Genomic DNA, 27410 nt, shown 5'->3' with positions numbered 1-27410 from the left:
GCGTTGCATGCTTTACATAGGTATTTTAAAGCGACTACTGTTTATTCTGCTTCCCTATTAAACACAGAAGCAATGACCCTCTTTTCTTTCATTATCCTATATAATTGTCCAAATAATAGTAATATATAGTACTATGGTAGTAATCTATACCTCTTTTAATCCTCACAAAGCCTGTTAAGTGTTAAAATTCCTGTATCCACTTTACAGACCTAGAAACTGAGGTTCAAAGCGGTTACTTCAGTCCTCCCAAATCAAACAGCCTTTAAGTGGCAGGGAAGGTGGCATCCAAGATCAGGGCTAGCTCAGAAATCTAGCCTCAACGTCGAATGTCCCAGCGCGACTGGGACTGAGGTTCTGAGGGAAAGGGCTCCCAATCAAATCAATCAATATTGACAATATACAAAACCAACACCATAAGTCCATTGCAGGGCGCGTTTTTATTTGTTTAGCTGCATATGGTTTGGTTTGGAAAGAGGGGTTATGATCACTCACCTCTCCCAATTTAGCCCCGTCCAGCCCCTCCCTGGAGAGATCAACGTCCGGAGGCTGGAAGGCAAAGGGACCCAGGCAGGTGGTGACCCAGGCAGGTGGTGACCTCGGAGGCAGAATCGCGGCCTCGAGTCGCGCCGGTAACGGCGAAAAGATTGACGCGGTTGGACCGCGCCATTTCCGAAGCGACAAGGGGCGTAGTCTTGGAAGCTTCCTTAAAGATGAATTGGAAAAGGGTGTTGAGGGTGACTATCTTCCCCTCCCGCCCTTTCTCTTTCTCCTCTCCCGGCTGGGTCCCCTGCGTGTATCCCACGGTCTGATTTACTAAGAGTCATGTGGAACAGGGGAGGGGGAAAAGCCACTGAGAGCAATTACGGTAACTCGGTGGCTAACGCACAAGGACTTATTTACATATAATTTGCATGCTCAGGTACTTATGGAAATACCCGGTATGTCTGTACTTCCTTTCTAACAGGGCGTCCGCACCCGCCTGCTGGCCTGCTCTTCTCTCCTCTAGGCCGGGAGTCCCGTCCCTTATCCAATAACTTTTACGACCTTTTCGGTTACCCAGCCTGGCATACGCTACCTCCTAGCCTTCGGAAGATTGACCCCTCCTCCCACCCGTAGGCTCCTCCCTTCGTCTTCTCCCTCTCCTGCTTTCAAAGGCCTCTTCCCCGCCCCCTTTTCTATTTCTGAACAGGCATGTTGCAGGCAGCTCAGCCGACTCCTTAGATTGCTATGGGATTGATAGGGTCCTGAGCGTCGAAGAAGCAGGAAGGCACATCCCAAGAAGAGCTGCTGGGACTCACGAGAAGACTCGAGCCCTGCTGGGATTTTATTTATTATCTGTTTGTTATTTTTGGTCTTGCTTTTGTGGAGGGAGGGAGGGAGGCTGTGCGGCTCGGTCGAACTTGAGGCAGCGCGAAGGCCCCCTCAGGCGGCGCCGAGGGCAGCCCCGAAGCCGGGGCCTGGCTCAGCCGCCGCCGCCGCTGTCAGGGAAGCGCAGGCGGCCAATGGAACCCGGGAGCGGCCGCTGCTGCTGAGGCGGCGGTGTCGGCAGCCCGACCCCGACCGCCCGCACCCCCTCCGCGGGGTTCTCCCGGAGGTAAGCGACTCCTACCCCGTGAGTCCCCCTGGCCCTTGTGAGTGGGGGTGGGGGGCCCTCTCCCACCCTGTCCCGCACAGCCTCTCCCCGCCCCCACACCTGGGTTCAACTACAAAACTGACGTCCTGGTGGCAGCTGCACCCCGAGTGTCTTCTCCACTCTTTTCCCTCAAGCCTAGGGTCCTCCTATGCTTTTTTGGCTTCCTCTTCTGTTTAGCTCCTCCCTCTGCCCCGGGGACCCACCCCCCACCCCCGTTCCTGTTGCCTCTGTCCCGAGTTATTTTCTATTAAGTCATGAACCCTTTCCACATCAGGACACCTCTTGTAATGCCCACCCTTGTTTGCCCTTCCTCGTCATCTGTGTTCCCGCCCCAAACCTTTCCCACAGCCTCCGCCTTCATCCCCTTTCCTATTTTGCTCCTCTTCTCCGATGTCTTCGTGCAGCCCCAGCACTGGGTTCCACTTCCCCGTGGCCCTCTTCCTCTGTTTCTGATTCCATTACCTCACTGCCACCCACCCAGCTCCTGGCTTCCAAGAATTGTCTCTTCCTCTCTCCTTAAGGAATCTCAGGCCCTCATCGGCATTCCCAAAGTACCATTTGCATTGTACTTTGACCTTAATTCTTACCCTTCTTCTCTAGAGTGCTTTATGAGCCCTGTAACTTTCTTTAGCTTCCCTTTCATCCCTTCTCAAACCCCCCAACCTCTGGAGGTTTGTTCCTATAGAAGAGAAAAGATCTGACAGTGCCCCTTCCCATTCGGGATTTCCAACTTTGACACCTTCTCCCTCGAATTTCAAGGATTTTGCTGATCCTTGTGACACTTGATTTTGTTTTCCATGTGGTCTTCATGTGCTCTCTGTCACATTCTTCATCTTTACATACCACTTATTTCAGGATCAGCTAAACCTTGAACTGAGATAAAATGTGTTGGGAGGAGGGGGAGCCTCAGCTGTCTCACTCAGGCTTTTCTGGACAGAAGGGTGTTTCTGAAGGATGGAGCAAGTTTTGAAGAAGTCCCTATCAGATTACACTTTGTTGACTACTCAGGATCAGCCACTAGGAGGGATGAACAGGCCCGCATGGAGACTGAATGAGGTTGTGAGAAATTTTGTTTTGGATTACTTAATTTTAGGCTTGTCTTTAAGGCATCACAGAGTAGAGTGTCTTCCCACCCCTGTCCAGATCCAGGAGTCAGTTTACTGTCTGTGGCTTACTGGAATAGTTTTGGTTGATTCCATAAGAGCTTAGGCCTGGGGTGGGGTTGGGGGGTAACTGGGAAAAGGAACATGAGACATTAGAAAAAGGTTGTACATTCGGAATCAGGATTCCTGGGTTCAGCATATGACTTCCTCACTTGACCTCTAGAGTGACCTTTTGGGGAGAATGGCCCACTCTGTGGGCATTGGTGTGTAATAGGCTATTTGTAGGATGTGGGTTAGGGGAAAATTAGACTTGGTTTATTTGTTTACAGAACATTATGGGTTTCTCAGACAAAAGGCACTTATTAGTAGTGGCTTAGCTGACCTGAGACTTTTCCTTCATTGTGGTCTCTCTGTTGGGTCTTTCTAGTTGCCAGCTGTGATGATAAGTCCGTTTGAAAGACAAGCTCCAGGCCTGCCTCCTCTGTTTGCCTTGCTTTTTTGCCCCACTGCATGAAATTACTGACCACCTCTGCTGTTCTTCCTGGACTTGGTCCGTAATCCGGATTTTATGGGTGGAAAGTATGTTTGTGGGAAAGCCCTTGGAGGGAGATGGCTGGAGAAGAACTTGGAAACGTGCTCCGTGTCCATGTCTCCCGGCCTATGACAGTGAAGAGGGCTGGTGAAGTTCCATTCATCTTCCGACTCTAGGCTGTCTGAAAGTAATCATGCTTCCTCTTCCTCCTTCTTCCTGGTCTCCCTCCTTGCTCCTGAGCCAGAGCACAGCCTCCTCATCTTCCCTTTTAGGAGGACTTTCACTCTTTTCAAATACCCCCAAAGAGAAATCCTGTTTCCTCTAGCTTCCCTGCTTCATTCTCAGAGCTGGGTCCATGCCGCATGAGAACATGTTTGCCAAACGCCATCCAAAGCAGCAGATTGAAATTCTTTGATTTGGGGAAGAAGTTTGGGTGGAACCTTTCAGCAATTAGCAGGAGACAAGACAGGGCCTAGTCCAAGCACATTTGGGGCTTGCAACAGGGAGTAACAGTTCAGAGAGAGGTGAGTGCACAGGTTACTTTCTTTGCCATCTGTCTCTTTCAGCAGGGGCTCCCAGAGCTGGCTTGGGCTGTCTGGCTGGAATCTGCCTACACCAGCTCCCATGGCCCTGCACAGAGACTTCTCAGCCTGATTCAATATTGACTTAACTACCCTGCGACCACTGCCCTCCCTACCCTCCTGCTGGTAGCTTGAGAATGCCCTCTTCCCTGATAACAACTCCCCACTGGGGCCTTGGGGAAGCACTTACCTGGTTCCTGCTAGGGCCTGAGCCTGCTTGACTGTTCAGCCCTGAGTTTCTACAGGGGAAAAATAGTACTCAGTCTCTACCTTATCCATTGAGGTCAAGGGGGAAGGATGAGCAGAGACCTTCTTAAAGGAAGGTTTGAGTTAGACTTTAAGATATAAGAAGAAACTTCTCAACAGCACAACAGGCAGCCTAGGGTGATGTGGAGTCTCTTTGGAAGAGCAACCTCTTTTTAAAAATTACTATCAAAGGTGGGGCGCCTGGGTGGCACAGTCGTTTAAGCGTCCCGACTTCAGCCAGGTCACGATCTCGCGGTCCGTGAGTTCGAGCCCCGCGTCAGGCTCTGGGCTGATGGCTCGGAGCCTGGAGCCTGTTTCCGATTCTGTGTCTCCCTCTCTCTCTGCCCCTCCCCCGTTCATGCTCTGTCTCTCTCTGACCCAAAAATAAATAAAAAACGTTGAAAAAAAAAATTAAAAAAAAAAAAAAGGCGGGGCACCTGGCTGGCTCAGCTGGTGGAACACACAACTCTTGATCTCGTGCTTGTAAGTTCAAGCCCCGCGTTGGGTATAGAGAGATTACTTAAAAATATAAAATCTTAGGGGCGCCTGAGTGGCTCAGTTGGTTAAGCGTCTGACTCTTAATTTTGGCTCAGCTCATGATCTCATGGTTTGTGGGATCAAGCCCTGCACTAACAGTGTGGAGCCTGCTTGGGATTCTTTCTCTCTACCCCTCCCCCCACACTCACGAGCTCCCTCTCTAAATAAATAAACATTTAAATAAATATGTAAATAAATAAATGTTTGAAAAATTATTATCAAAGGCAAACATATACTGGGTGACAAATCCAGTGGCACTTTTATGATGAGATCAACATTTCCTTTCCATTCATCCCTACTCCTATTCCTTTAATGTCTTCATTATCACAATTTGTTTCTGAAGGTTAGCACTGTAGCATTGGATAAAATGCTTGTGCCTCTATTTCTTGATTTATTAATCGTAACAAAAGAGGATTGAACTTTAGAGGATTTACACTTCTCGTTTATATAATTGTCACTTTTATTTATTAGAAGCCTGTGTAACTATAAATAACATATGTGACCCTCCCTTTCTTTTCCATGAACTTGTAAGGGTCTCTATTTTTTTAATGTTTTATTTATTTTTGAGAGAGAGACAGTACGGGCAGGGGAGGGACAGAGGTGGGGGGGACACAATACGAAGCAGGCTTCAGGCTCTGAGCTGTTACCACAGAGCCCGACGCGGGGTTCAAGCCCATGAACCACAAGATCATGACCTGAGCTGAAGTTGGACGCTTAACCGACTGAGCCCCCCAGGCGCCCCTGTAACAGTCCCTTTCAGCTACTCACCTTGTAGGATTAAGATAGTGGCTTCACTACCTTTTTTTCTAACTCACATGATCCATCTCAAAGGGAGGGAAATTGAGCTTGCCAACCTGCTTGGAAATTCAGATGTTCTCTTAAGACTATTCTATGAAAATACAGGAACGTGTAAAAACATGAGGTTTGGTTTGAACCAATCCATATTTATCTATTCCCCCAAGAAGGGAATGGTGGTTAACTGGGTGAGAGGATTGATTTGGGGCTTTTTACCTCCTATCCTAGCAGAGGCCAATCCAGGAAGGCCTTTAATGGAGAGTAGAGGGGTGGAAGGTTGTTGCTTGGAATCTTTTGAGGAGAAGTGGGAAACCAGGTTAAACATCCCCTCCCCCTAGAGGTTTTGCAGACATTTACTTAAATCCTAGGTCACATAGAACACATGCATGTATAGCCTCTCTGTCTGCCCCTGCTGCGCTTTGCCCTGAACAGCCGCCTGATGCTCAGACGAGGATTCCTACATTGCCCAGACAGTAAGCTCTGGAGCCCAGTCAGTTTTTAATACCCCCCACTCCCATCGCAGTGCCTAGAAGCCAGCTGCTAGACTGCGGCAGGGGAGGCATTTTCAGTCCCCTTTATCTAATTGAAAGGACAGTTTAGACTCCCAGTGTGAAATGTGGGGCTCAGTTGTTTGAACATCTTTGAGAGCATAAGAGCCATTTGATACTAAAGATTTGGATTTTCTTCTCTATTTGCTTATTCTCTCTCTCTCTCTTCTGAGAGAGAGAGCATGCAAGTGAGAGGGGAAGAGGGAGAGAGAATCTTAAGAGGCTCCATTCTCAGCATGGAGTCTGAGTCAGCGCTCAATCCCATGACCCTGAGATCATGACCTGAGCTGAAATCAAGTCAGATGCTCAACAGACTGAATCACCCAGGCACCCCTCTTTTTTCTAATTCTCTTACAAGGGGAAGGGTGATGAATACAGGAACTGTTTCTTCGTTTCTTCTTTAGCTTTCTAGTCCTTTCCCTTTCTTTAGAATGGTTACTTACCAAAGCTATATTGTCTTTGCTTTTGAAAAGGAATGAATTGATGTTGAAGACCATATCAAGATTTAGGTTTTAGAAAATCCTTTTCCTGTTTCTTATTGTCTAAATTGGCAACTCAACACCTCCTTCCCCCCATGACTTGCTTCAGATGCAAGCAATCCCTGAGGCTCAAAGAGGCCAGGGAGGTCCACCTCCAGTTTGGTAGTTTCTAGTGGCAGAGCCTCCTACATAGGAGAAGAATCCAGTTTTCCTGCACCTCATGACACTGTCTGGTTCCCTAGGGAATAAAGACTGCTAGATGGGGGATCTGTTCAGTGAGGAGTCCCCTGAGTACTGTGATGTGGGATTCCTGGCTGAGCCCTGGGATTACAAAAAAATAATGGCAGGCTTACCTCCCTTGCTGGTGCTAGTAACAATCCCAATTGTGATCAATGTAGGCAGGCATCTGCTGCAGATCCTGGTGAGGTCTGTGGTGCTAAATGTGGGAGATTGTCTGAACTTCACATCTCTCAGAAGTTTTGAAAAGTGGATTTTAGGAGCTTTTGGTGACTTGGAAGTCTCTGGAATAGAGGGAAGGGGAAAGATGTACCACTCATAGACAGATTGAGGAAACAAAGTTAGTTGCATAAAACAGTTGAAGCTGTCATGTGAGTTTTTCAGCAGACCTAAAAGGTAGTGGTCTCAGTTGAGTTAGAATGGCCCTCTGCTGCAGAGAGCCCTGCAAAGGTGTGGCAAGGGGAGATGAAACTTCCTTATTACCCCTGTGTCACCTAAAGCTGCGAGTAGGGACAGATCCACCTAGACAGCCATGCTGGTTCCGCTGCTCAGAGGATGCTGCCCAATTTTAGGAGAGATAATGAACAAGTTGCCAAATTTTTACTGATTCCGAGCTCAAGCTGCATCGGAGAAATTAAATTCAGGGATGGGAACTTCTTGTTTGACAGAGTTGGGAGAAAGATAAACTGAAGAAGCCTTTTTTGGTGATCTCTGAGAACAGAAGAGTTCCTCATCTGTCTTCCAGCAAGACTTCAGTGGGGACTGCTGGGAGGCAGGGAGCTGGACTATAATAGTATTGGCAGAGCAGAATAGCTTTGACTTTTAACGTTTTAGAGGTTCAAGAAGAGGCCCTGGGAGGGTGGCAGTGGAAAATGGGGCTTCTCAGTGTGATCAGAGAATTTGTATCTTGAGCCTTTTTTCACCTACCCAAAGTCCTATGTCCCAGATTCACAAGCATTCAAGGTGATGTCACTAATAGTTGGAAATTACCTGCATTCCAGCTCTACAGTAGATTCTGCCTTCCTCTTGCTCATGCTCTTGAGTTTATCTTAGATTCATTCTGTGTTTTCATGAAGAGGCCTCTGAGCCCATTGCTTACTACAGTCAGATTCTGGAGCTGGGTTGAGCTGACGTTAACAATGTGCCTCTCCCAGTCCCCGTTTTGAAATTTCCTTCAGTTCTGCACTAACTCTTCTGATGTGGATTCGGTGAGGCTCTGAAGAACCAACCGTTCTAGGAGAGCAGTGGCTTTTGTCACTCCAGAGAGAGCTTCTTGGTGATGTGATTCCTGTTCCTCCCTGTAGTTGGCATGTTATAGACCCATGAGCTCTGGCCCAAGTTCTTTTTTTTCTCTCAGCCCTTCCAGTTCTTGAAGTGTGTGTGTGATAATGGGGAAAGTAGTGTCGGGGTAGGAGAGAGCTGTCATAAATGTTTTGGAGGAGGGGCGCCTGGGTGGCGCAGTCGGTTAAGCGTCCGACTTCAGCCAGGTCACGATCTCACGGTCTGTGAGTTCGAGCCCCGCGTCAGGCTCTGGGCTGATGGCTCGGAGCCTGGAGCCTGTTTCCGATTCTGTGTCTCCCTCTCTCTCTGCCCCTCCCCCGTTCATGCTCTGTCTCTCTCTGTCCCAAAAATAAATAAAAAACGTTGAAAAAAAAAAAATAAAATAAAAAATAAATAAATGTTTTGGAGGATTCTCAGACGAGTGTAACTCAAGTTCACTTTCCTTACAAACAGTATATGCGTGCGCACACACACACTTGCATGCGTGTACACTGTTTACTAGCCTGTTAGGTGATTGGGAGTCACCTAATATTTATTGACTGCTAATGTGTGCCAGGGACTGTGCTAGATCCTTCTACACACATGAAGTTATTCCACACAGTAACAATGAGAAATAGATGTTTTTCCCATTTTCCAGTTGAGGAAACTGAAACTCAGAAAATAGATGGTTTGCATAAGATTACACATTTCATAATGGCAGAGCCAGGATCTTGAATCCCATCCCAGCCTATTTGACTCCAAGTTCAGGAGTCTTTCCACTTTACTTCAGCTACCACAGCACTAGAGAAAGAGAGAATGGTGTCATGAAGTCAGACAAGCAGAGAAATGACACACTTCTGCAGAGTTGCTGATGGTTGTTTTAGAGCTGTTTTCTTCTAAGTGAAGCCTGGATGTTATTTGCTGGCCCTATTCCTTGGGAACTTTGAGTCTAAAGAGAAGGTAAAGTATCTGTGATTAGAAAAATATATGAAGACTTTGATACTAAATAAAGGTGAGATGCTTAGGACCTGTGTATAGAGTGTTATATGAGTAAGGAAATAACAGATTAAAGAAAAAAGAAAAAGGTTATGGGCAGGCATGTCAGGGAAGACCCAGGAAGAGCACAAAGATAGGAAAACATTTGAAGAGTTAGAGACAAGGGAGTAAGACGAGAATTGCTTCCCAGTCTATCTGCAGAATGTATACACCTATACAAACATAACATGTAAAGCAACATTTTGCAAATACAAGGTAGGAACAGAGGCTAAGCCGAGTAGCTAAGTGCAGAAGGAAGGAAGAGTAATGTGACCAGCCATAGAGGTAGGCAGGGGAGGCTCCATGGGAGATGGCTTGTCGTCTGATTTTGAAGAAGTCCAGGAAGACAAAAAGAGGAGGGGCCTGGGAAGGTTTCATGGTGGGCAAAGGAAGACCCGAGGATGCCACCACTAACTGGTGTGTATGTGTCTCCCTTTCTGTTCCTTTCTCTCTCCTTCCTCCTCCAGCTTGGAAGCTCGAAGTCTGGCTGTGGCCATGGGAGACATGGTGGTGGAACCTGCCCCTCTGAAGCCAATTTCTGAGCCCACTCCTGGCCCACCAGGGAATAACGGGGGCTCCTTGCTAGGCGTCATCACGGAGGGGGTTGGGGAACTATCGGTGATTGACCGCGAGGTGGCTCAGAAGGCCTGCCAGGAGGTGCTGGAGCAAGTCAAGCTTTTGCGTGGAGGCGTGGCCGTCTCTAGCACAGGCACCCCGCTGGAGCTGGTCAATGGAGATATTTTGGACAGTGCAATCCGTTGCCTGGATGATCCACCTTCCCAGATAAGGGAGGAAGAAGATGAAATGGGGGCCACTGTGGCCTCAGGCACAGCCAAGGGAGCAAGGAAGCGGCGGCAGAACAACTCAGCCAGACAGTCCTGGCTCCTGAGGCTGTTTGAGTCCAAACTGTTCGACATCTCCATGGCCATTTCCTACCTGTACAACTCCAAGGAGCCTGGAGTACAAGCCTACATTGGCAACCGGCTCTTCTGCTTTCGCAATGAGGATGTGGATTTCTATCTGCCCCAGTTGCTTAACATGTACATCCACATGGATGAGGATGTGGGTGATGCCATCAAGCCCTACATCGTCCACCGTTGCCGCCAAAGCATTAACTTTTCCCTCCAGTGCGCCCTGCTGCTCGGGGCCTACTCTTCAGACATGCACATTTCCACTCAGCGACACTCCCGTGGGACCAAGCTCCGGAAGCTGATCCTCTCAGATGAGCTGAAGCCAGCTCACCGGAAGAGGGAGCTGCCCTCTCTGAGCCCAGCACCTGACATGGGGCTGTCTCCCTCTAAAAGGACTCACCAGCGCTCTAAATCCGATGCCACCGCCAGCATAAGCCTCAGCAGCAACCTGAAACGAACAGCCAGCAACCCCAAAGTGGAGAATGAGGATGAGGTAAAATGCCTGGAAGGGGCAGTGGGGCAAGGTGGCATGGAGACATATAGTTCCTCTGTCCTTTTCTCTCCTTCCCTCTGTTTCATTTCACTGATAAAAGCATGGGATGTCAGAGTGGAAAAAGACCTTAGGATTCATGTATTCCAACTGCCTCATTTTACAAAGGAAGAACTTAGAGACCCAGAGAGATAAAGTGACCTCCCTCGGGTCATATAGCTAACAGCAAGACTGACACTCCTGACTCTGCCCGGGTGTTTTTACTCAACTTCCCTGCCTTTCCATTAACTGTTTACTGAGAACTGTGGCAGAGACCCCTCCCACCCTGACTTGAGACCTGGGGTATCTACCAGAGCCTCTCAGAGCAGCAGCCATGGGGGAGGAAAAGGGATGGTGTGTGTGCTGGAGGGAAGGCCTGTTAAATACAGCCTTAGCTTCATTCTCCTGGTCCCTCCTCCTCATAATCCCTCTGCCCCACTCCCAGTGATCCTGCTTTTTGTCGACTTAAGAGTAAGGTTTATTCCCTGTCACTGAGGCATCTGCAGAATGCCCTTGTGCCTGCCTTTCCTCCAGAGAAGGGATGTCTTGCTGGGATCTTTCACTTTGCATTTGGGAGAAGCACAAAGGGGAAAGGGAAGCAGTCTTGGTGTGGAGTAAATCTTGGGCATGCCCAGAGGCTTGTCAGAGACTTGAAGGCTGGAAAGAGGAGAAGGCTGCATGAGCAGCTGGGGGTGTCCAGTTTAGGACCCAGAGCAGGGAGGAGATAAGCACATCAGTAGGTTATGCCCAACTGCCATCCCATGTCTGGACAGATAGCTTGGGAAGTTGCCAGGGGACAACCAAGTGTCAGTGACTTGGTGTCCCAGCCAGACAATGGTGCCCCAGTACCCCCTTCTGACTCACCACCATCCCGGCTCTCATCCCGGCTGCCAGCCCAGCCTACGAAAGAAGGGAGAAAAGAACAAGGAATTTGCACTTGTTGGAAAATGCATATAGCCATGGTGCTGGCATGTGCCCCTGTGGGGCACATTAACCCACCCACGGTTTTGATACAATGAGACTTCTTTCATCTTCTTTGAATCAGAGTGACTAAGGAAGGGAGAAAGCAGGAGGGACAGAGACTACAGAGCCTGCTTTCTGGAATTTTGGGATTTTGTTATGATAGTTTAATAATCGTGAAGCTAACAGAGCTAACATTTATTGAGCATCTATTATGTGCCAAGCATCATGCCAGGTACTTTACGTTTCATCCTCACAAAGTCCTAAGAGATGGGGATTATTTTACCATTGGGGAGACAGGTTTAGAGAGGCGAGGTGATTTGCCCAGGGCTGCTCAGCCGGGCCTCAATTCACAGCTGATACTCCTCCATCATTCAGCCAGGCCATCTTGCTTACTTCTCAGCATCTGTTTTCCTAGGCCCTCAGCTGTCAGAGTCCACCTGGGGAAGAATGGCATAGGCCTTAGCCATCTAGGTTTCCAGAGTTCCGTGCACAGGCAGAAGAGGTCAACTGTTCTCAGAACCAAAATGGACCATTTCCTTTTCTGGTTGAGCTTGGCAGGGAAGTTCAGAATCATGAAGGGAGGTTGTTACAGAACAAGAAGAATCATTTAGATCTGGTGGGACTACGGTCATGAAGGGTTTGGGAGCTCCTCCTCTTGGGCTCAGGCCCATAGCAGTGTGTGTGTGAGCAGCTGGAAGTGAGCCCCTTGGTGCCTCCTGTCAGGCGTGGCTTTTTTCTGTGTGCATTTGATGGTCCTCATCTTAGGATCAGAAAAGCTGAGGCCTCAGGGCTACTCTGTGCTGGTCCTTGATCCCTCTTCCTTGGTTCTAACTCCTTCCCAAGATGCAATCATGAATGACTCTGAGACCTAGGTATTCTGTTAAATCCTCTGGGATGGCTTCTCTGGCTGCCATTCTTTCCAACCTGGCACCTTATCTTGGGTCACTAGATCCAGGAAAGGAAGGAGATACCCCATCCCTAGGCATTCCTGGGTTATCTGATGCTGGCAGAATGAGATACCTGAACCCACTGTGCGTTCTTAGGAAACGTGAGAGCAGGAGTGAGAGAATAAACATGAATGTCTCTACAGGTCCAAGCACTGGCGTCTGGCACAGAGGTCTCTCCAAACCCCTTTGTCAATTTGAGGATACATCTGTCAAGGTCCAATACCAAGGGAATGGGTTTGCCTCCTCCTCCTCTTCCCCTGTTATGCAACATTCATTCACTCAACAAATGAGGTCGTACAGTGTGCAGAGTGTCCAGTGCCAGAGGCAGTGGGGGCTGGAGGATAAAGTACGGCCTGTCCCTCCAGGAACTTGGAATGTTGAGACCCCATTATCCGAGAGACCATTTAGTGTGGGACTCCTGATTTTGTTTCCTGAAACTTCACTGAATTCATTGGTTCTAACAGTTTTTTGGTGGAGGTCGTGACTCTCTTGAAAAACTGTCTCCTGCGTATAAGGAAGTCACCAGCTTACTAAACAAAGCACGAAATTAGCTAAAGAGAAGCTCTGGAGAGTAAAGTGAGGCTGCAGAAGAGGCGGCCCTGGGGCTGCCGGTCTAGCTGTCCCCCTGCCCGGAGTCTCCCTGCACAGTCGTCCCCTCCCCAGATGTCACACAGGGTTCTGTTTTCCTCTAATGATGGATCTTTTCCACTCTGGACCACAGCAGCCAAGGGCTCTAGCGCGGATTTCTCCCACCCCTCACCATTTCAGCCCCTAGGACCCACCGCTTCAAAGCAGTTTTTGTCAGCCTAACCAGAGGACTCTGCTCAGGTGGTTTTCCTTCCCGTTTGTAACCAAAATGCTGGACATTCTGACCTAGAGTAGGGGCCCAGGGAGCAGAGATGATTTAGGTACCACCCCCACTCCACACCCCGTCCCCACACAATGACAATCCTAGTAGATGAGCTTTGTCTTTTCAGGACTGCAACCTTTGTACAGAGAAATCTGCCACGTGTCACACTGGAAACCCCGGTGGGCCTTCCATCCTGATGCGGTGTGATGTCAGCTTCTTGGCCTCAGCTTTTGTCCTGGAGCTGACTCAGTATGAGTGACTCAAGCCTACAGAGTAGGACAGATATACCTCCCTTCCCCCAGGGCTGTTAATGAGTCAGACAGGGCCCGTCTGTGGAAGACTCAGCTGGAGCGTTGCTCACGGAGCCAATATCCTGCCTGCTGTTTCTTCCCCAGCCAGCTCATAGGTAGAAATTGAGCCACTAAGTCAGAACAGACTCTGGCATCCTCCTCACTGCCTCAGCTCTCCCTCCCACCTCTGCCTACCTACCCAAAGCAGAGGAGTTGTTGCCTTGGCAGAGTGTTTGGCTTGCCTTCTCCCTCAAAGTGCCCTTCTCCCCAGATCCTTCAAGGAATGATCTGCCTGTAGGACCTCCAGCTAGAAGAGAATGTAAACCATGGAATGGAATTAAGTAGATGCTTGACATCCTGATTGCAAAGTAGAAGCTCAGTGACCACTGCCCTCCTGCCCCGGGACCTCCCAGGGCTTTGTCTCCTAAGGCCAGGCCCCTGCCCTCCTGCAGGTTGGTGCACAGGTATTGCCCCTTTGTCCCTGCCCTGGGAGACCTTGGCAGACAGAACTCAGGATGGGTCTGTGCATGAGCTGCAACAGAGCCGCTGGAGGAGAGTTTGACCACTAGCCCTTTCCCCTGATTTGCTCTAGACACCAGTAAGACACAGGGTGAGATTTAGACAAATCCCCTCACCTGGGACCTGGATGGCTGCTACCCAGCTGCTCAGCTTTCTCAGGTGGATGCAGCTAGGGCCAGCTCCCCACCTTGGGTCCAAGAATTGTAATTTATTGAGTGGGGCATGAAATAACCTGATAGGAAGCCTGCGGAGGTTTGGTAGATAGTCATCCCCTCCTTTATGCCCAGCAGCATCTAGCCCCGAGGTGTCATGCTCCTGGCTTTGGAGTGTCCCTTGTCACCTGCTTCAGTGTTGGGACTGGTCTTCCCAGGGTGATAATGAGGCTGATTGGAGAGGAGACACCCTTGACACTGAAAATTTAGCTTTTCTCCTTCCTCCCTGCTGTTTCCAAGAAGCTGGAGGAATGCGGGCTTTCCAGTATGGGGGCTACACAGCTTGTTACATTCAGTCCCTTTGTGGTGGTTTCCACAGAGAAGACTCTGGGTGGGAGCGCATGAGTGGACGAAGAGAAAGCAGGCAGCTTGCCAGGGCAGTTACCGCCCTGAGGCACCCAGATGTTAGAGGGAGAGCTGGGTTCAGGCAAGGAGAGAAGGGCAGAAAGTGAAAAGCACACCCTCTGTCTCTTCAACCCTTCTTTTACGAAGGTCTGAGCCAGCAGCCTTCCAGTGTCTCCCACAAGTGTCAAGAATTGGGGCAAGTGGTGTTTCTGGGTTGACTTTCTCCCGTTAAAGCAGCAAGGTAGAGATCACAAGAGAAGCTGTTATGATCCAGGTTGGAGCTAAATTCTTTGCCTTTGTCTCTCTCCCCTCCCTCCCTGCCCCTCCTCCTCCCTTTGCCCTCTGGCCCTTTCCCAGGAGCTCTCCTCCAGCACCGAGAGTATTGATAATTCATTCAGTTCCGTAAGTGGGGCCAGGCTGGGACTGGGTGGCAGGCTCCCCCTGTGGCCGCATTTCCTCTCCGTCCCCAGGTCTTCTGAGTCCCCAGGCCAAGGCTGGAGTTAAAAGGTGCCTTTTTTTCCTGGGAGAACCGCCCCTCCCACCCGGCCTCCCCAGCCTGGAGGAATCCCCCGTCCTTTGCCTCTAGTACCCTGAGTCCAGGTGGGGCCTTCTCCCAGATGCACCTGGGATGCAGCGTGACTCAGCCCCTGTTCCTGGGTCTCTAGAGAAAACAGCTGGGAGAGAGGTAGAATTTACCCCTGGATTCACGCCAAGAACTGTTTGGCAGAAACCCCCAGGATCCTGTTTCCCCCACCCAGAACCCTTTCCCTATGGCTTCTGCCATCAGACCATCAAATATTTATTCAGCCCTTCTAAATGCTAGCCCCTGTGCTGGGGGAGCAGACTCCAAAAGCAAACAGGATTTGGCCTGAAGGAAAGTTTTACCTCCCCACAGCTGGTTTTCTTTTTTAGCTTCAACCACCTTTCTTCCAGGTCTGAGTTCTTCCCTTTCCCAGCTCACTGCCAGGAGGTTCCTTAATCTGCATTCTCCTTTCTTGTTCCCTCTGGACTAACCCCGTGACCCTCTGATCCCACAGGGTCTTGGACCTTGTTGCTGGGCAGAGACGTGAGAGGAAATGCTGGACCCTCTGGGAGTTTGGATGATTTTTTTACATTTTCTTTTTGATTTATCTACCCAGTCAATTTTCTCCGTTCTGTGCTGATTTCCTTTCAATCATGATTCCTATCTCCTCCCATGTGGCAGAGCCTCTTTCGAGGCCTGGGGTCACATCTCCAACATACTCAAGGAATGTAGGGGCCCCCAACCCAAATGCTGATTGGAGGATGGGAAGGAATTCTGCCTTTTCTAATCTAAGATGACTCTGAATTGGTTGGGGTGGAGGGTCCTTGGAACAGTGACCATTTGCCACCTGAGTGGATGGATTAGGGGATCAGGATGAATGAAGGAGTGAGTCTCCAAATTTCCTTATCCTTTCTTTTGCTTTCTCCATGAGGCCCCTGTGATATTTCCAGGGGCCACAGAAGCCCAGTTCTGCAATCTTCCTGTCTTTATCTCTTTTCAACCCTGTTTCCCAGAGCAACCCTGGTTGATTCTGATACCCTGTTTCATTATTGTGTGGAGCCCTAAGCCAGCCCCCCTGTGGGGCAGAGGCTGAGAGATGAGCTGTTCCTTTGAACCCTGGCCTTTTGCACATGCGGAGATGGGCCTGGTACTGCCCAGCTTTCAAAAGAAGCTCTTCTTTGCAGTGTAAGGGAGTGAGGGTAGAAATTCTCAATTCTCAGGAAACTAAACAGGACCCACAGAGAGGGAGAAAAAGGCCTGGTGAGTGAAATACTGTTTCTACCAGAAGAGGAGATACTGTTCTTACATAGCTGAGGGGAGCTGGGATGGAGCTGCTGGTTGGCTACCTTGATAAAGTGCCCTTATGATAGAAGGACTTGGACTGGGAAAAGAGCCCTTCTTTGTGTCCATCTTTCCTCCTACTCCCACCTCCCTCCCCAGACAGACTTTGCCCTTTCTGAGAATGATGAAGTACCCAGCCTGCGGAGCCAGGCCACAGCAGGGAGCTAATAAGGGGACGCTAGTCCCTGAGAAGGGGGAAGAGGACCTAAGGAAGAACCACTGAAAGAGACAGGCCTTCAGGGCCCTTGGCAAGGGCTGAAAGGAGCTATTGCTTTCTCCACCCACCTCCCCGCACCTCCCTCCCTCCATCTCCTTTTTCTGTCCCCATAGATTGTTCCTTCATTAATGCAAAGTCTACTCCCATCCCCTCCTCATCCCCTGCATGTGCAATGACCCCTTGTAAGAGACCGTGGGGTGGACCAGGGGGATGCCATGGAAGGTAACAGAAGTCATTTGAATGGCGTAAGTCCTCCTTCTTTGCAAGGGGACATAGTGACTCAGAGCTCCCCTCCCCAGCCATGTGGGCTCTGGCAGAGCCCTGCAGCAGAGACTCAGCCCAAGAACCTTGAGCCGAGTGAAGCATGTCAGGTGTAATCAGCTCTTCTCTCCGTCCGCTCCACCCATCTTGAAGCCTTGGGACAGTTCCTAAGGAGCTCAGGGCCAAGAGAAGAGGGGTGCCTCCCAGTGACCCACATTCATGCCCCCCTCCCACCCAAGAATCAGCCTGTGGAGGAGTGGGCTGGCTTTTCTACATACTCCCAGCTCAGGTTGTCTGGGGTGGAGTGGTGGGATCTGCTACCAGTGCTGAAAGGTAGCTCCTTCCCTAGGGTTCAGACATTCGGATCCCTGGCCTGCACGGCCAGGAGTGACTGAGTGGGTGGCCCACTTTTTTCTATGGTCTCTTCACTGTCTTTTACTTCACCCCACCCCCCTGTAGCCCGTCAGACTGGCTCCTGAGCGAGAATTTATCAAGTCCCTGATGGCAATTGGCAAGCGGCTGGCCACGCTCCCCACCAAAGAGCAGAAAACACAGCGGCTGATCTCAGAGCTCTCCCTGCTCAACCATAAGCTCCCTGCCCGAGTCTGGCTGCCCACTGCTGGCTTTGACCACCACGTGGTCCGAGTGCCCCACACCCAGGCTGTTGTCCTCAACTCCAAGGACAAGGTAGGTGGACTCTGGCCCAAACCCAGCCCTACATTTGACTCTTCTCCCATGGTTGTCCAGGTTTGTGTATATGCCCAGGTATGCTGCACCAACATCCTGGACTCCTTCACGGTTCATGTGCGCCTGTCAATCTTGACTTTACCTCAGTGCTGTTGTGATCCTGGGGCCATCTTGTCCCCCTTCTTGGGCCTTTTTTCTGGTCCCAGAGAGGCCTAATTTTTCTAGTCCTCCTCTTCCCATGGTCAGGAGAGTTGCTCTCCAACCTCCTTCCAGCCCATCTTTAACTCTTAGGCTTTCCAGGCACAGTGACAGTGGGAGTAGAGAAATCTCTTGTTTCTAAGACCTTCTCTCATCAGAGTGGGCAGGGAGGAGAGAGAAGGATGCCAGACACACGTTGGAGAGAATTAGCTGAACTTGTGTGCTGATTGGAATGAGTACTAAGGTTCGGCTTCTTCAGAAGAAGTATTGAGGATTAGAACCCTGCTTGGAACAGCACCCAGCTGTTCCCTAGTCTCTTTGTCTATCTCTAGGACAAGCCCCCAGAGGCTTCCAGGCCTCTTTGATGGTGATAATCAATAGTTTTGCCTAAGTGCATCATCTGTACATGTGGGAGCTCAGCTGAAACATTCATTCATTCATTCATTCATTCATTTATTTTTAAAGATTTTATTTTGAAGTAATCTCTACACCCAACATGGAGCTCAAACCCGTAACCCTAAGATCCAAGAGTCACATGCTCTTCCAACTGAGCCAGCAGGCGCCCCTCAGCTAAAACATTAAAAAAAAAAAAAAACTAAAACCTGTGCATGCTCTCACACAAATTCTTGAAATGCGTGTTTGCAGGACAAGTTCCTGCCCTGAATGTTGTGTTCACAGTGTCAAGGGACTGACAGGCAAGGGTTGGAGCTAGGAGTGGGCAGCTAGAAGGACAGTGTTAGCAGAGGGGAGATTTGGGAGACGATGGTGGAGCTAAGTGGCAAATACTGGTCTCACACCCACTGCACCCAACCCTGCCAGGCTCCCTACCTGATCTATGTGGAAGTCCTCGAATGTGAAAACTTTGACACCACCAACGTCCCCGCCCGGATACCCGAGAACCGAATTCGGAGCACACGGTCCGTGGAGAACCTGCCCGAATGCGGTATCACCCATGAGCAGCGGGCAGGCAGCTTCAGCACCGTGCCCAACTATGACAACGATGACGAGGCCTGGTCGGTGGATGACATCGGCGAGCTGCAGGTGGAGGTGAGGGAGCTCCCAGGAGGTGGTACTGGGGCCCAGCGCCCGTTCTCCAGGAGCTTTCGTTATATTTGAGACAGGACCACACACCCTGAGAGGCAGGCTGAGGCAAGTGCCCATACGAATGAGCTAGGTAGTAACGGGGATGAGGGGAAAGGCTCTGGACAGAGCTAGTCTGGAATATTCAGGTGGAGCTCGTTTTCCTGCTGAAGGAATTTAGGTTAAATATAAGGATGAATTCCTAAGCCCCAGGGAGTGAGGGAAACTTAGAGTATTTATTGAACATTTGCTATATAAAGCTGTCTTATGGAAACAGAGAATGATAAGTCATACATTCATTCATTCAAGAAATATTTATGGGCCTTCTTTGTGCCAACCTTGAGTGCTGTGCAAATGGCCCCTGCCTGCAAGGAGTTATGACCTGAAAAGACAGACGACAAGACCAGTCAGCAGGTAGCTATAGTCCGGCGAGACCCCAGTTGTGCTGCAGAGGGCAGGGCGTTAACGGGAGCACCTGAGGGTAGAGGTAGGACTTACTACAGACTTGGGCCTGGGCACACCTCAGATGATTTCCTAAGGAAGTAATAGGTCAATGGAGGCCTGAAGATGGGTAGGAATTTACTGGACAGAGCACTCCTGGCAGAGGGAGTAGCAAATGTGCAAAGGCGGAGGACAAGAGAGCTCGGCCCGGTTGAGGAACTGAAGGACATTGTGTGTGACTGTGATGTGCGGTGTGGGTGAGAAGTGGTGCAGAAGGAGGCTGGAGAGGTTGGCATGGGCCCGGTTGTAGGAAGGATCCTATCAACCATGGAAAGAAACTTGGACTCTCATGCAGAGCCAGAGCCACATTTTATGGAGGACTGTGACACAACCACATTTCATTTTGTGAAGACAGACTCTCTGTCCTTGAGCTTACAGTCCAATTAGGGAGACTGGACACAGACATCTAAGGGGAAAATTTTTGTTTAGGATATACAACAGGACAGTGTGCAGTAAGTGCCGAGTGGAGTTGAGGAGAAGGGATCCAGTGCGAAGGAAGGAGAAGGGAAAGGCCTTGCTGTGGACCCTGGGGTCTGGTAGAATAATTTGTATTTGAGAGAGATGGGGAAATAAGACTGAATGGCTGAGACTGAAGAAATAGTCAGAGGCGACTAGTCGGGAGAGGCTCTGTTCTCTCCTAAGGGAGAATGAGGCCAAAGCTGTGGACAACACCTAGTAGAAGGCCTGAAGTCCAGCTTTCTGTGGCCGTTGTGGCGGGGCTGTGCAAACTTGAGCACACTTGGGGTCTTCTGAGAACTTGTTAAAAGTTCAGACTTCCAGATCCCATTCCCAGTAATTCTACTTCAGACTGATGGCAGGAAATAGGAATCTGTGTTTTAGCAGCGTTCCAGGCAATTCTGATGCAGGTAGAGTCCACGCCTAGAGAAACACTGCTGTAAGGCCTGTGTGAGTGCCTAGGCGTTTGGGGTCCAGGTGGTGAGGATGGCATGGAACCAGGGCAGTCTTTCTGGAACAGCATCCATAAGGTGGTGGGGTGATTGTGACACAGAGGCAGCAAGCAGGCAGAGTGGCTGGAGGAGTAGATGACAGAAGCGAGGCCTGTGCTTGGCACTTCTGACTTATGGTCCCCTCCTCTCTCAGCTCCCTGAAGTGCACACCAACAGCTGTGACAACATCTCCCAGTTCTCTGTGGACAGCATCACCAGCCAGGAGAGCAAGGAGCCTGTGTTTATAGCAGCAGGGGACATCCGGTATGGCCAGGCTACCACCCTGCCCCTTGTTCCTCCTCCCTCTCAGGCACTGCCTGTCTCTGTCCCCTTCCTGTGTGTCAGCCTGTCTTTCCCTCTTCTCTTTCCTTACTCTATCCTTGTCCTGAGACCACAAAACTTGAGGCAGTGAAGGTGCAGGTTGAGAAATTACTGGGCTACCGCAGAAGGACATTACATTTTAAGAGGACTCCAAAGGGATGAAAGCACCAGAGGACGGAATTAGAACAGCGTTTCTCGGACCCAGTCTGAGGACTACACGTGTCAGAATCAAGGGAGAGGGTAGGAGAGCTTGCTGGAAGCACAGATGCCAGAGCCACACCTGATCTGACTCAGAGTCTTGGTGGAGGAATGGGGCCTGGTAACCTGCATTGCAACATGATTACAAACCACCAGGTTAGCAACACTCTCAGCCAGGTTTCTAGCTCTGTGTGCCCAGAGTCAAGGAAAGAGTACAGGAAATTCTGGCATTGACAGGGACATGAGGCTCTGGGGTGTCTCCTCCAAGCAAATGATATAGTTTCTTCCTGCTAGACGGCGGCTCTCGGAGCAGCTGGCTCACACCCCCACAGCCTTCAGACGAGACCCAGAAGACCCTTCTGCAGTTGCTCTCAAAGAGCCCTGGCAGGAGAAAGTAAGGTGAGTCAGGTGGGAGTGGTCTCTAGGCCCTCCCAGAGCTTGCAGGCGACCCGGGACTCACCGCACCCCCTGTCTTGTCCATCAGCCTCTCCCAAATTGTCAGGCTCCCAGGCTTCTGAGTCCTTGCCTTGTGGGGAGTTTGATCTGGACTTCGGGCAGAAGAAATGTCTGTCCTTTCCTAGCATCACCCTTTGCTTTTGCCTCTTTCTTCACAGGCGGATCAGAGAAGGCTCCCCCTATGGCCACCTCCCCAATTGGCGGCTCCTGTCAGTCATTGTCAAGTGTGGGGATGACCTTCGGCAGGAGCTCCTGGCCTTCCAGGTGTTGAAGCAATTGCAGGTAAGAGGGGGCGGGGGGGGGGGGGGGACAAAGGTGAACAGCCAGCTGAGGTGAGCGTGCAGGTTGTCCCGCAGGGCGCTTGCTGGGGCCCATCTTTCTGCCCGGGGCTAACTTGGATGCAGACACAACTTGAGCTGGTGCTCCTTCCCCAGTGCACTTCCCCAGGAAGTACAACCATGGGAACAGCTCCACAATGACCCCTCGCGGCCTTTTCGTGGCCCGTGTCTGCTGTGATCCCTGAACTTTGGTGGGTGGGTTTGTCCTTGAGTCTCCGAACTGGCCTGTGGCAGGTGGCTTGCAGTGTGCTGTCGATCCCCTGAACCTTTGAATTGGTTGCCTGCAAGCAGCTTCGCCTGTTTCATACAGTTCTTTCTGAAAATATTGTCATTTTCTAGGGAGGGCTTTTCTGCACCTAAATCCTTTCTTTGCCTTTTTGGGGCTTTCTATCTATCCGATGCTTTTCTCACATACCTCCCTGTGTATTGTCGGGCCCTGGACTTCTTTCAAACCTCCCTGGTCCTCAGTGGGATCAGTGGGTTTTTTACTCACTTGATGATCCAGAATCCAAAACCATGGGGACTGTCCAAGGTTGAGGTCAGAGGGGGATTTTAACCTCCTCCCCCAGTTTGGAAAGATGATAGTCGCATGCTTCTGTGTCTCCTCACAGTCCATTTGGGAACAGGAGCGAGTGCCCCTGTGGATCAAGCCATACAAGATCCTTGTGATTTCGGCTGACAGCGGCATGATTGAACCAGTGGTCAACGCTGTGTCCATTCACCAGGTGAAGAAGCAGTCACAGCTCTCCTTGCTCGATTACTTCCTGCAGGAGCACGGCAGTTATACCACTGAGGCATTCCTCAGTGCCCAGCGCAATTTTGTGCAAAGTTGTGCTGGCTACTGCTTGGTCTGCTACCTGCTACAAGTGAAGGACAGGTGGGTGAACTCCTCATCCTAACCTTGGCCCTTCATGTGTGTTCTCACTCTTCCCCGCCTCCCGTTGCCTAGATGTCAAAGTGGAACGAACAGCACAGTTGAAGCAGCGACGTGTTTGCGCGCGGGTTCAGCAGGGAGGCAGGCTGACAAGTACTAGGATACAGAGGCGGAGACCTGAAGGACCTAGGGGAGGAGCAAGGGATTGAGCAGGCAGTGTCTTGAAGGATGAGGAGGACGAGGCTAGAGGGCGCTGTGGGGCAGGGACCCTCCAGGAGAGGGACCAGCCCAGTGTGCTGAAAGCCGGGGCCACACTGCCTGGCAGAGGGAGCAGAAGGCACCGCAGGTAAGCCGAGGCCAGGTCGGAGGGCCTCCCTTGTGAGGCCCAGGAGCCTCAGTCTACAGGTACAGGAGTGACAGGGTCCAGTCTGTGTTCGGTGACCGTTCGGTGACCGCCCCGTAGCGCTGAGGGTGAGGCTGGACTCATCCGGGTCTTCAGCAACAAAGCCAAGAGGTACTGAGGCCCGGCCTGAGGGTGGTGGTGGCGGTGACCGAGAGCAGGAGACAAGATGCATGTGAGGGACATGGTGGACACAAAGTTGTACCTCCCAGCCCCATACTCCCTTTCTTGTTCCAACACATGACTTCCAAAGCTTTTAAGTGTCTGTTGTTTCCCCCAGAGTGGTCATTTCTTTCAATATCACATTGAACTTTGTGAGGTCCGACTTCACATATAGGTGAACAACGTGTTGTACAGAGATAGTTACCCCTGAGAAAGTCTGTCTTAGAGAGTCTGTCTCCGGACAGTGAGTGACTCAAGGTCAGCATCCTGAATGTTCCTGTGAGTTGCACCTCTCACTGGATAGAGGGCAGCCTCCTGGAAAGACAGGATGCAGTGGCCTGAGCTCCTAGGGCTCCCGGTAACATGGCAGTGTGTGAAGATCTGACTAATGGGATGTTTAACAGAAATCTCACATCCGTTAAGTACCTGTCATGGCCTGGCATTCTCGTATTAAAAGCCAACGAAAACCTTGTGAGGCAGGCCCTTCCCCCAAGGGAAATGAGGGTCCAGGAGCTTTTAGGACCTCTGCCTATTCTACCCAGCCAGCCCTACAAAGGAACCCAGCAGAGGCTCTGCATGCACAGGCCGACAGGAAATGTGATTATTTGTAAGGATTTTGGTTGCAAGCTTTAGACTATCCCTGAAGAAGTAGGATTTTGAACCCAAGGCCCAGAGAGCCTGGAGCTGAGCCCCGGATTGAGTAAGTAGGTGGCAGGCGGGCAGGTGCTAGTCAGGCCTTTGAGCTTTCCTGTAGGAAACTAGTGTGTTTGGAAGAGTAGAGATCATCCTTTAAAGAGGGTGAGGGGTCAGGCAGCTGATAAGCCTTGTAAAATAAAGAGCAGATGTCATCAATCTGTGAATGGATCAGCCACTGGAGAGAACTGGTGACAGTGAATCAGGTAGAATCAGGTGTAAGATCTCCTTAACTGCTGCGGAGAGCCCTGGACCACCTTGCAGCGGAGCAGATTCCAGCATTTGAGAGAAGCCGCCCCTCCATAGCCATGGGGCCGTGGGCATGAAAGTCCCTTCTCTTGGGGCCTCTGTTTCCTCACCTGTACAACGAAAGGTTGGACTAGGACATCTAAAACCCTTCTCGCTCCCAAGACTGCCTATATTGCTAAATTTGTAATGCTTTCCCCAAGGAGGAAGGACTGACGTGGGACTGGCTCCCCCTCTCTCCCCTCTTTTAGCCAGTCACACCAGACCTAGAGAAGGGGTCTTCAGACCAGGAGCTCTTAGCCTGCCAAAGCCTCTGTTGACACTGAGAAAGAGGGTTAGGCTGAATGGACCGGGCTCACATGCTTGGCATGCTAACTGTTCTTCCTTCTGCTGGCCATTTTGGGGGGATCACGGAGACCTGGGATTTCTCTCCCTCTAACTCTTCTTCCTGCAGCTAGCCTGTAAGAATTGTCTCCGGAGATTTTTTTTCTTTTAACGTTAGTGATCTTACCACGTAGTTAGAATCTCCTGCTCAGAGCCCCACGCTGTTTTACACGTACACTCCGCTCGGCCTGTGCTCTTATAGTGGGGCTCTGCTCTGCGAGGGGCTGACAGGAATTACCATGAAAATACAGGTAAAGTATGTTCTGACTGGAGGCCTCCCACTGAGCAGAGGACTTGGCCTCTGAGACAGCTGGCTGGAGCTAGAGACCTTTCCTTGCCTCCAGGTGCTCTATTTGGGATCAGTTTGGGTGCCAGAAGCATGATTTTTGGAAAATGGGGATATTCTTAAACTGTTTTCAGTTGTTAATGCAATTTCAAAAATAATCATAATACAATTTCAGATTCCACGGCCTTTGATAGCAGTTTACTTTTCTGATTTCCCTTCCCACTGTTAGCTTTAGGTCCTAGGAGGTTGGGCCCAGAGTTCTAAGCAGCAACAAACGTGGCAGGAGGTGCCCCTGCCTGGTATCACGTGGCCAGTGTGTTGCAGCTTGAGGCTCCCGCCTCAGTCAGACTTACTACTGCCTCTTTCTCTCCTCTGCCCCCTCCTCAGACACAATGGAAACATCCTTTTGGATGCAGAAGGCCACATCATCCACATCGACTTTGGCTTCATCCTGTCCAGCTCACCCCGAAACCTGGGCTTTGAGACGTCAGCCTTTAAGCTGACCACAGAGTTTGTGGACGTGAGTCAGGAAGGAGAGGTGCCTCACTATGTCCTTTCTCTGTCTTGGGAGAGGGAGCTATGGGCTCCCCCCAAATTAGGGACAAACAACAGAAATGGCAGCAAGTCAGGGTGAGGCTGGATGTCCTGGGAGGCTTCCTGCCTGATAAGAGAGCGGGGAAGTCATGGAGTTTGCCGTGTCTGCCCCGACGGAGGGGGTCCTGGCTGGCTTACAGGACACTGAGCCCTGTGCACACACAAGTGTCCCTTCACAGGTGATGGGGGGCCTGGATGGCGACATGTTCAACTACTACAAGATGCTGATGCTGCAGGGGCTGATTGCTGCTCGAAAGCACATGGACAAAGTGGTACAGATCGTCGAGATCATGCAGCAAGGTGGGCTGGGAAGAGGCCATATGTTTGGGGACAGGGCAGTGCCCATAGTGCTTCAGGGTTCCCACTCATATTGGGGCCCTGGAGCATGGAACTTCCAAAAAGTGGATTCCACCTCAAGACGGGGGGGGGGGGGGTGGGGGGGGGTGGGGATTCCCAGAGGATTTCCAGCTCCCATGATCTAGTGCCATTCTTCCTTTGGGACATTCCTCCTGATTCCTGATAGAGCTGGAGGGGAGGTGGGGGTTGGTGCACAGGCCACAGAAACCACCCTCTAGGCACACTCAGGGAAAGAACAGCATCCCTCCCTGTCTCCTGTCCTTTGTCTGCCTTAGCTTGTTTCCTTCCATGTCTCTGGCTCTTCTCTTTGCCACCCCAGGTGTTTCTGGTCACCACTTTCTCCCCTGCTGGCCCTTGACCACACACTGCCCTGTCCCTAGGCCCCTTCCCTGTCCCAACACTGCCCTCTCCTGCTGAGCTGGAAGTATTCTCTCGGCTCTCCTCTTGATCTGCTCCCACAGAGCCATCTCCTGGCTACCTCGCCCTCCTGTCCCAGATCCCTCCTCTCCCAGCTCTTCTGGGCCCTGTCTCCATCTCCCTTCTCAAGGCTGCAGTGCACACTGGGCTAAGCTGCCAGTGTCCTCCTCCTCCCCGCCCCTGCCCCCACCCCACAGGTTGTCGCCGTTGCTCAGGAGCGTCCCCGTCTGGCCCCGTGATGACGGTGGCCCAGATCATCTGTGAGTGTCAGACGTAGCATAGGCATTGGCCTGCGACCAGATAAGTGCCCAGCTCAGGGCCCGTTCCCCAGACCCTCTCCCCAGCCTTCCCTCTGGGTCCCGCCCTTGGCGAGACGGTGCCGGTCCTCTCCCCTTCTGCCCTCATGCAGCACCTGGAGGGCCTGAGGAGTGTGGGGTGCAGATGGGCTCAAGACGGAACTCCCCTTCCCAGGCAGAACTGTGTCCGCCCGCAGCCAGGGAAGGCGCTGAAGTGGGAGGGGAGGGCCTCGGCAGACAGCCCATGACCCGCGCCCTCGCCACTCCCCCAGGCTCTCAGCTGCCTTGCTTCCACGGCTCCAGCACCATCCGCAACCTGAAAGAGCGCTTCCACATGAGCATGACCGAGGAGCAGCTTCAGCTGCTGGTGGAGCAGATGGTGGACGGCAGTATGCGGTCCATCACCACCAAGCTCTACGACGGCTTCCAGTACCTCACCAATGGCATCATGTGAACCAGCCGGCAGGGGTGGGGGACCCTCCCGGGAGGAAGCCCTGCCCGCCCATGGGAACAGGAAGGCAAGAAATACAGAGGATCATGTGGTAACTGTAGAGCTTGCTGGGAGTGGGAGTGCCAGCGGCGGCAGGGCCCAGACCTGCCAGGACCTCCCCTCCCGACAAACTGCAGGACTTGATGCCCTCCCCCTCTGGAGGAGAGGCGACAGATGGGAGGGACACTGGGGCCTTTCTGCTCCTCACCAGGGTCCACAAGGTTCTTCCCTTAGGCCATCCTTGCTGTGTTCTGGGCCCCAGGAAGGGGGGAGGGTGGGGACAGTAGGTTCTTGGTACTTAGGACTCCTGTGGTTGGCCTTTGGCTGTGCTGCTGCCTGCCTCTGTCCCATCCTAGCGGCTGGCTCTGACGTAGGGTCCTGCACGCGTGGTGGTTCCCAGTCCCGGGGTCAAGGGCGGGAAGGACTGGGACCCCTCCTGTGGGTGAGGGGATCAGTCTAGCCACAGGGGATTCCTTGGCCTGATCCCTCCCCCACATCCAGGGAAAGAACTCTCAACTTTTTAATTTTTGTTTGAAATAAAGTCCTTAGTTAGCCATCTGTGTCATTACTGGGTTGTGTTTTTTTCAGGGG

General features: G+C 51.2%; 1 protein-coding gene across 5 annotated transcripts; it reads left to right on the top strand.

The window, feature by feature from the left end:
- The first annotated feature begins 673 nt into the window (after positions 1 to 673).
- PI4KB (phosphatidylinositol 4-kinase beta) lies at positions 674 to 27375 on the top strand. Of its 5 annotated transcripts, none has more exons than XM_042953960.1 (14): positions 674 to 734; positions 1190 to 1594; positions 9454 to 10390; positions 14910 to 14954; positions 17354 to 17581; positions 18599 to 18826; positions 20462 to 20571; positions 21121 to 21225; positions 21441 to 21564; positions 22232 to 22497; positions 25053 to 25185; positions 25439 to 25559; positions 26231 to 26293; positions 26602 to 27375. In XM_042953960.1, exons 3-14 carry the CDS (start codon positions 9482 to 9484, stop codon positions 26781 to 26783), a joined length of 2514 nt encoding a protein of 837 aa, XP_042809894.1. In that variant the 5' UTR covers positions 674 to 734; positions 1190 to 1594; positions 9454 to 9481; the 3' UTR covers positions 26784 to 27375. The 5 variants fall into 5 exon arrangements, with proteins under 5 accessions (XP_042809894.1, XP_042809895.1, XP_042809896.1 ...); XM_042953961.1 differs by lacking the exon at positions 674 to 734 and adding an exon at positions 752 to 919; XM_042953962.1 differs by lacking the exons at positions 674 to 734; positions 14910 to 14954 and having other exon boundaries at positions 1048 to 1594.
- The last annotated feature ends 35 nt before the right edge of the window (positions 27376 to 27410 follow it).

Source organism: Panthera leo, chromosome C1, assembly GCF_018350215.1.
Source record: "Panthera leo isolate Ple1 chromosome C1, P.leo_Ple1_pat1.1, whole genome shotgun sequence".
In the NCBI taxonomy this organism is placed as follows: Eukaryota; Metazoa; Chordata; class Mammalia; order Carnivora; family Felidae; genus Panthera; species Panthera leo.
This window is presented reverse-complemented; position numbering and strand designations above follow the sequence as displayed.

Bases quoted from the DNA above. Each gene is read 5' to 3' on its own strand.
- PI4KB (XM_042953960.1), top strand. From the start codon at position 9,482: ATGGGAGACATGGTGGTGGAACCTGCCCCTCTGAAGCCAATTTCTGAG. The intron at 10,391-14,909 runs GTAAAATGCCTG...GCCCTTTCCCAG, and splicing joins AAGTGGAGAATGAGGATGAG to GAGCTCTCCTCCAGCACCGA. The intron at 25,186-25,438 runs GTGAGTCAGGAA...GTCCCTTCACAG, and splicing joins TGACCACAGAGTTTGTGGAC to GTGATGGGGGGCCTGGATGG.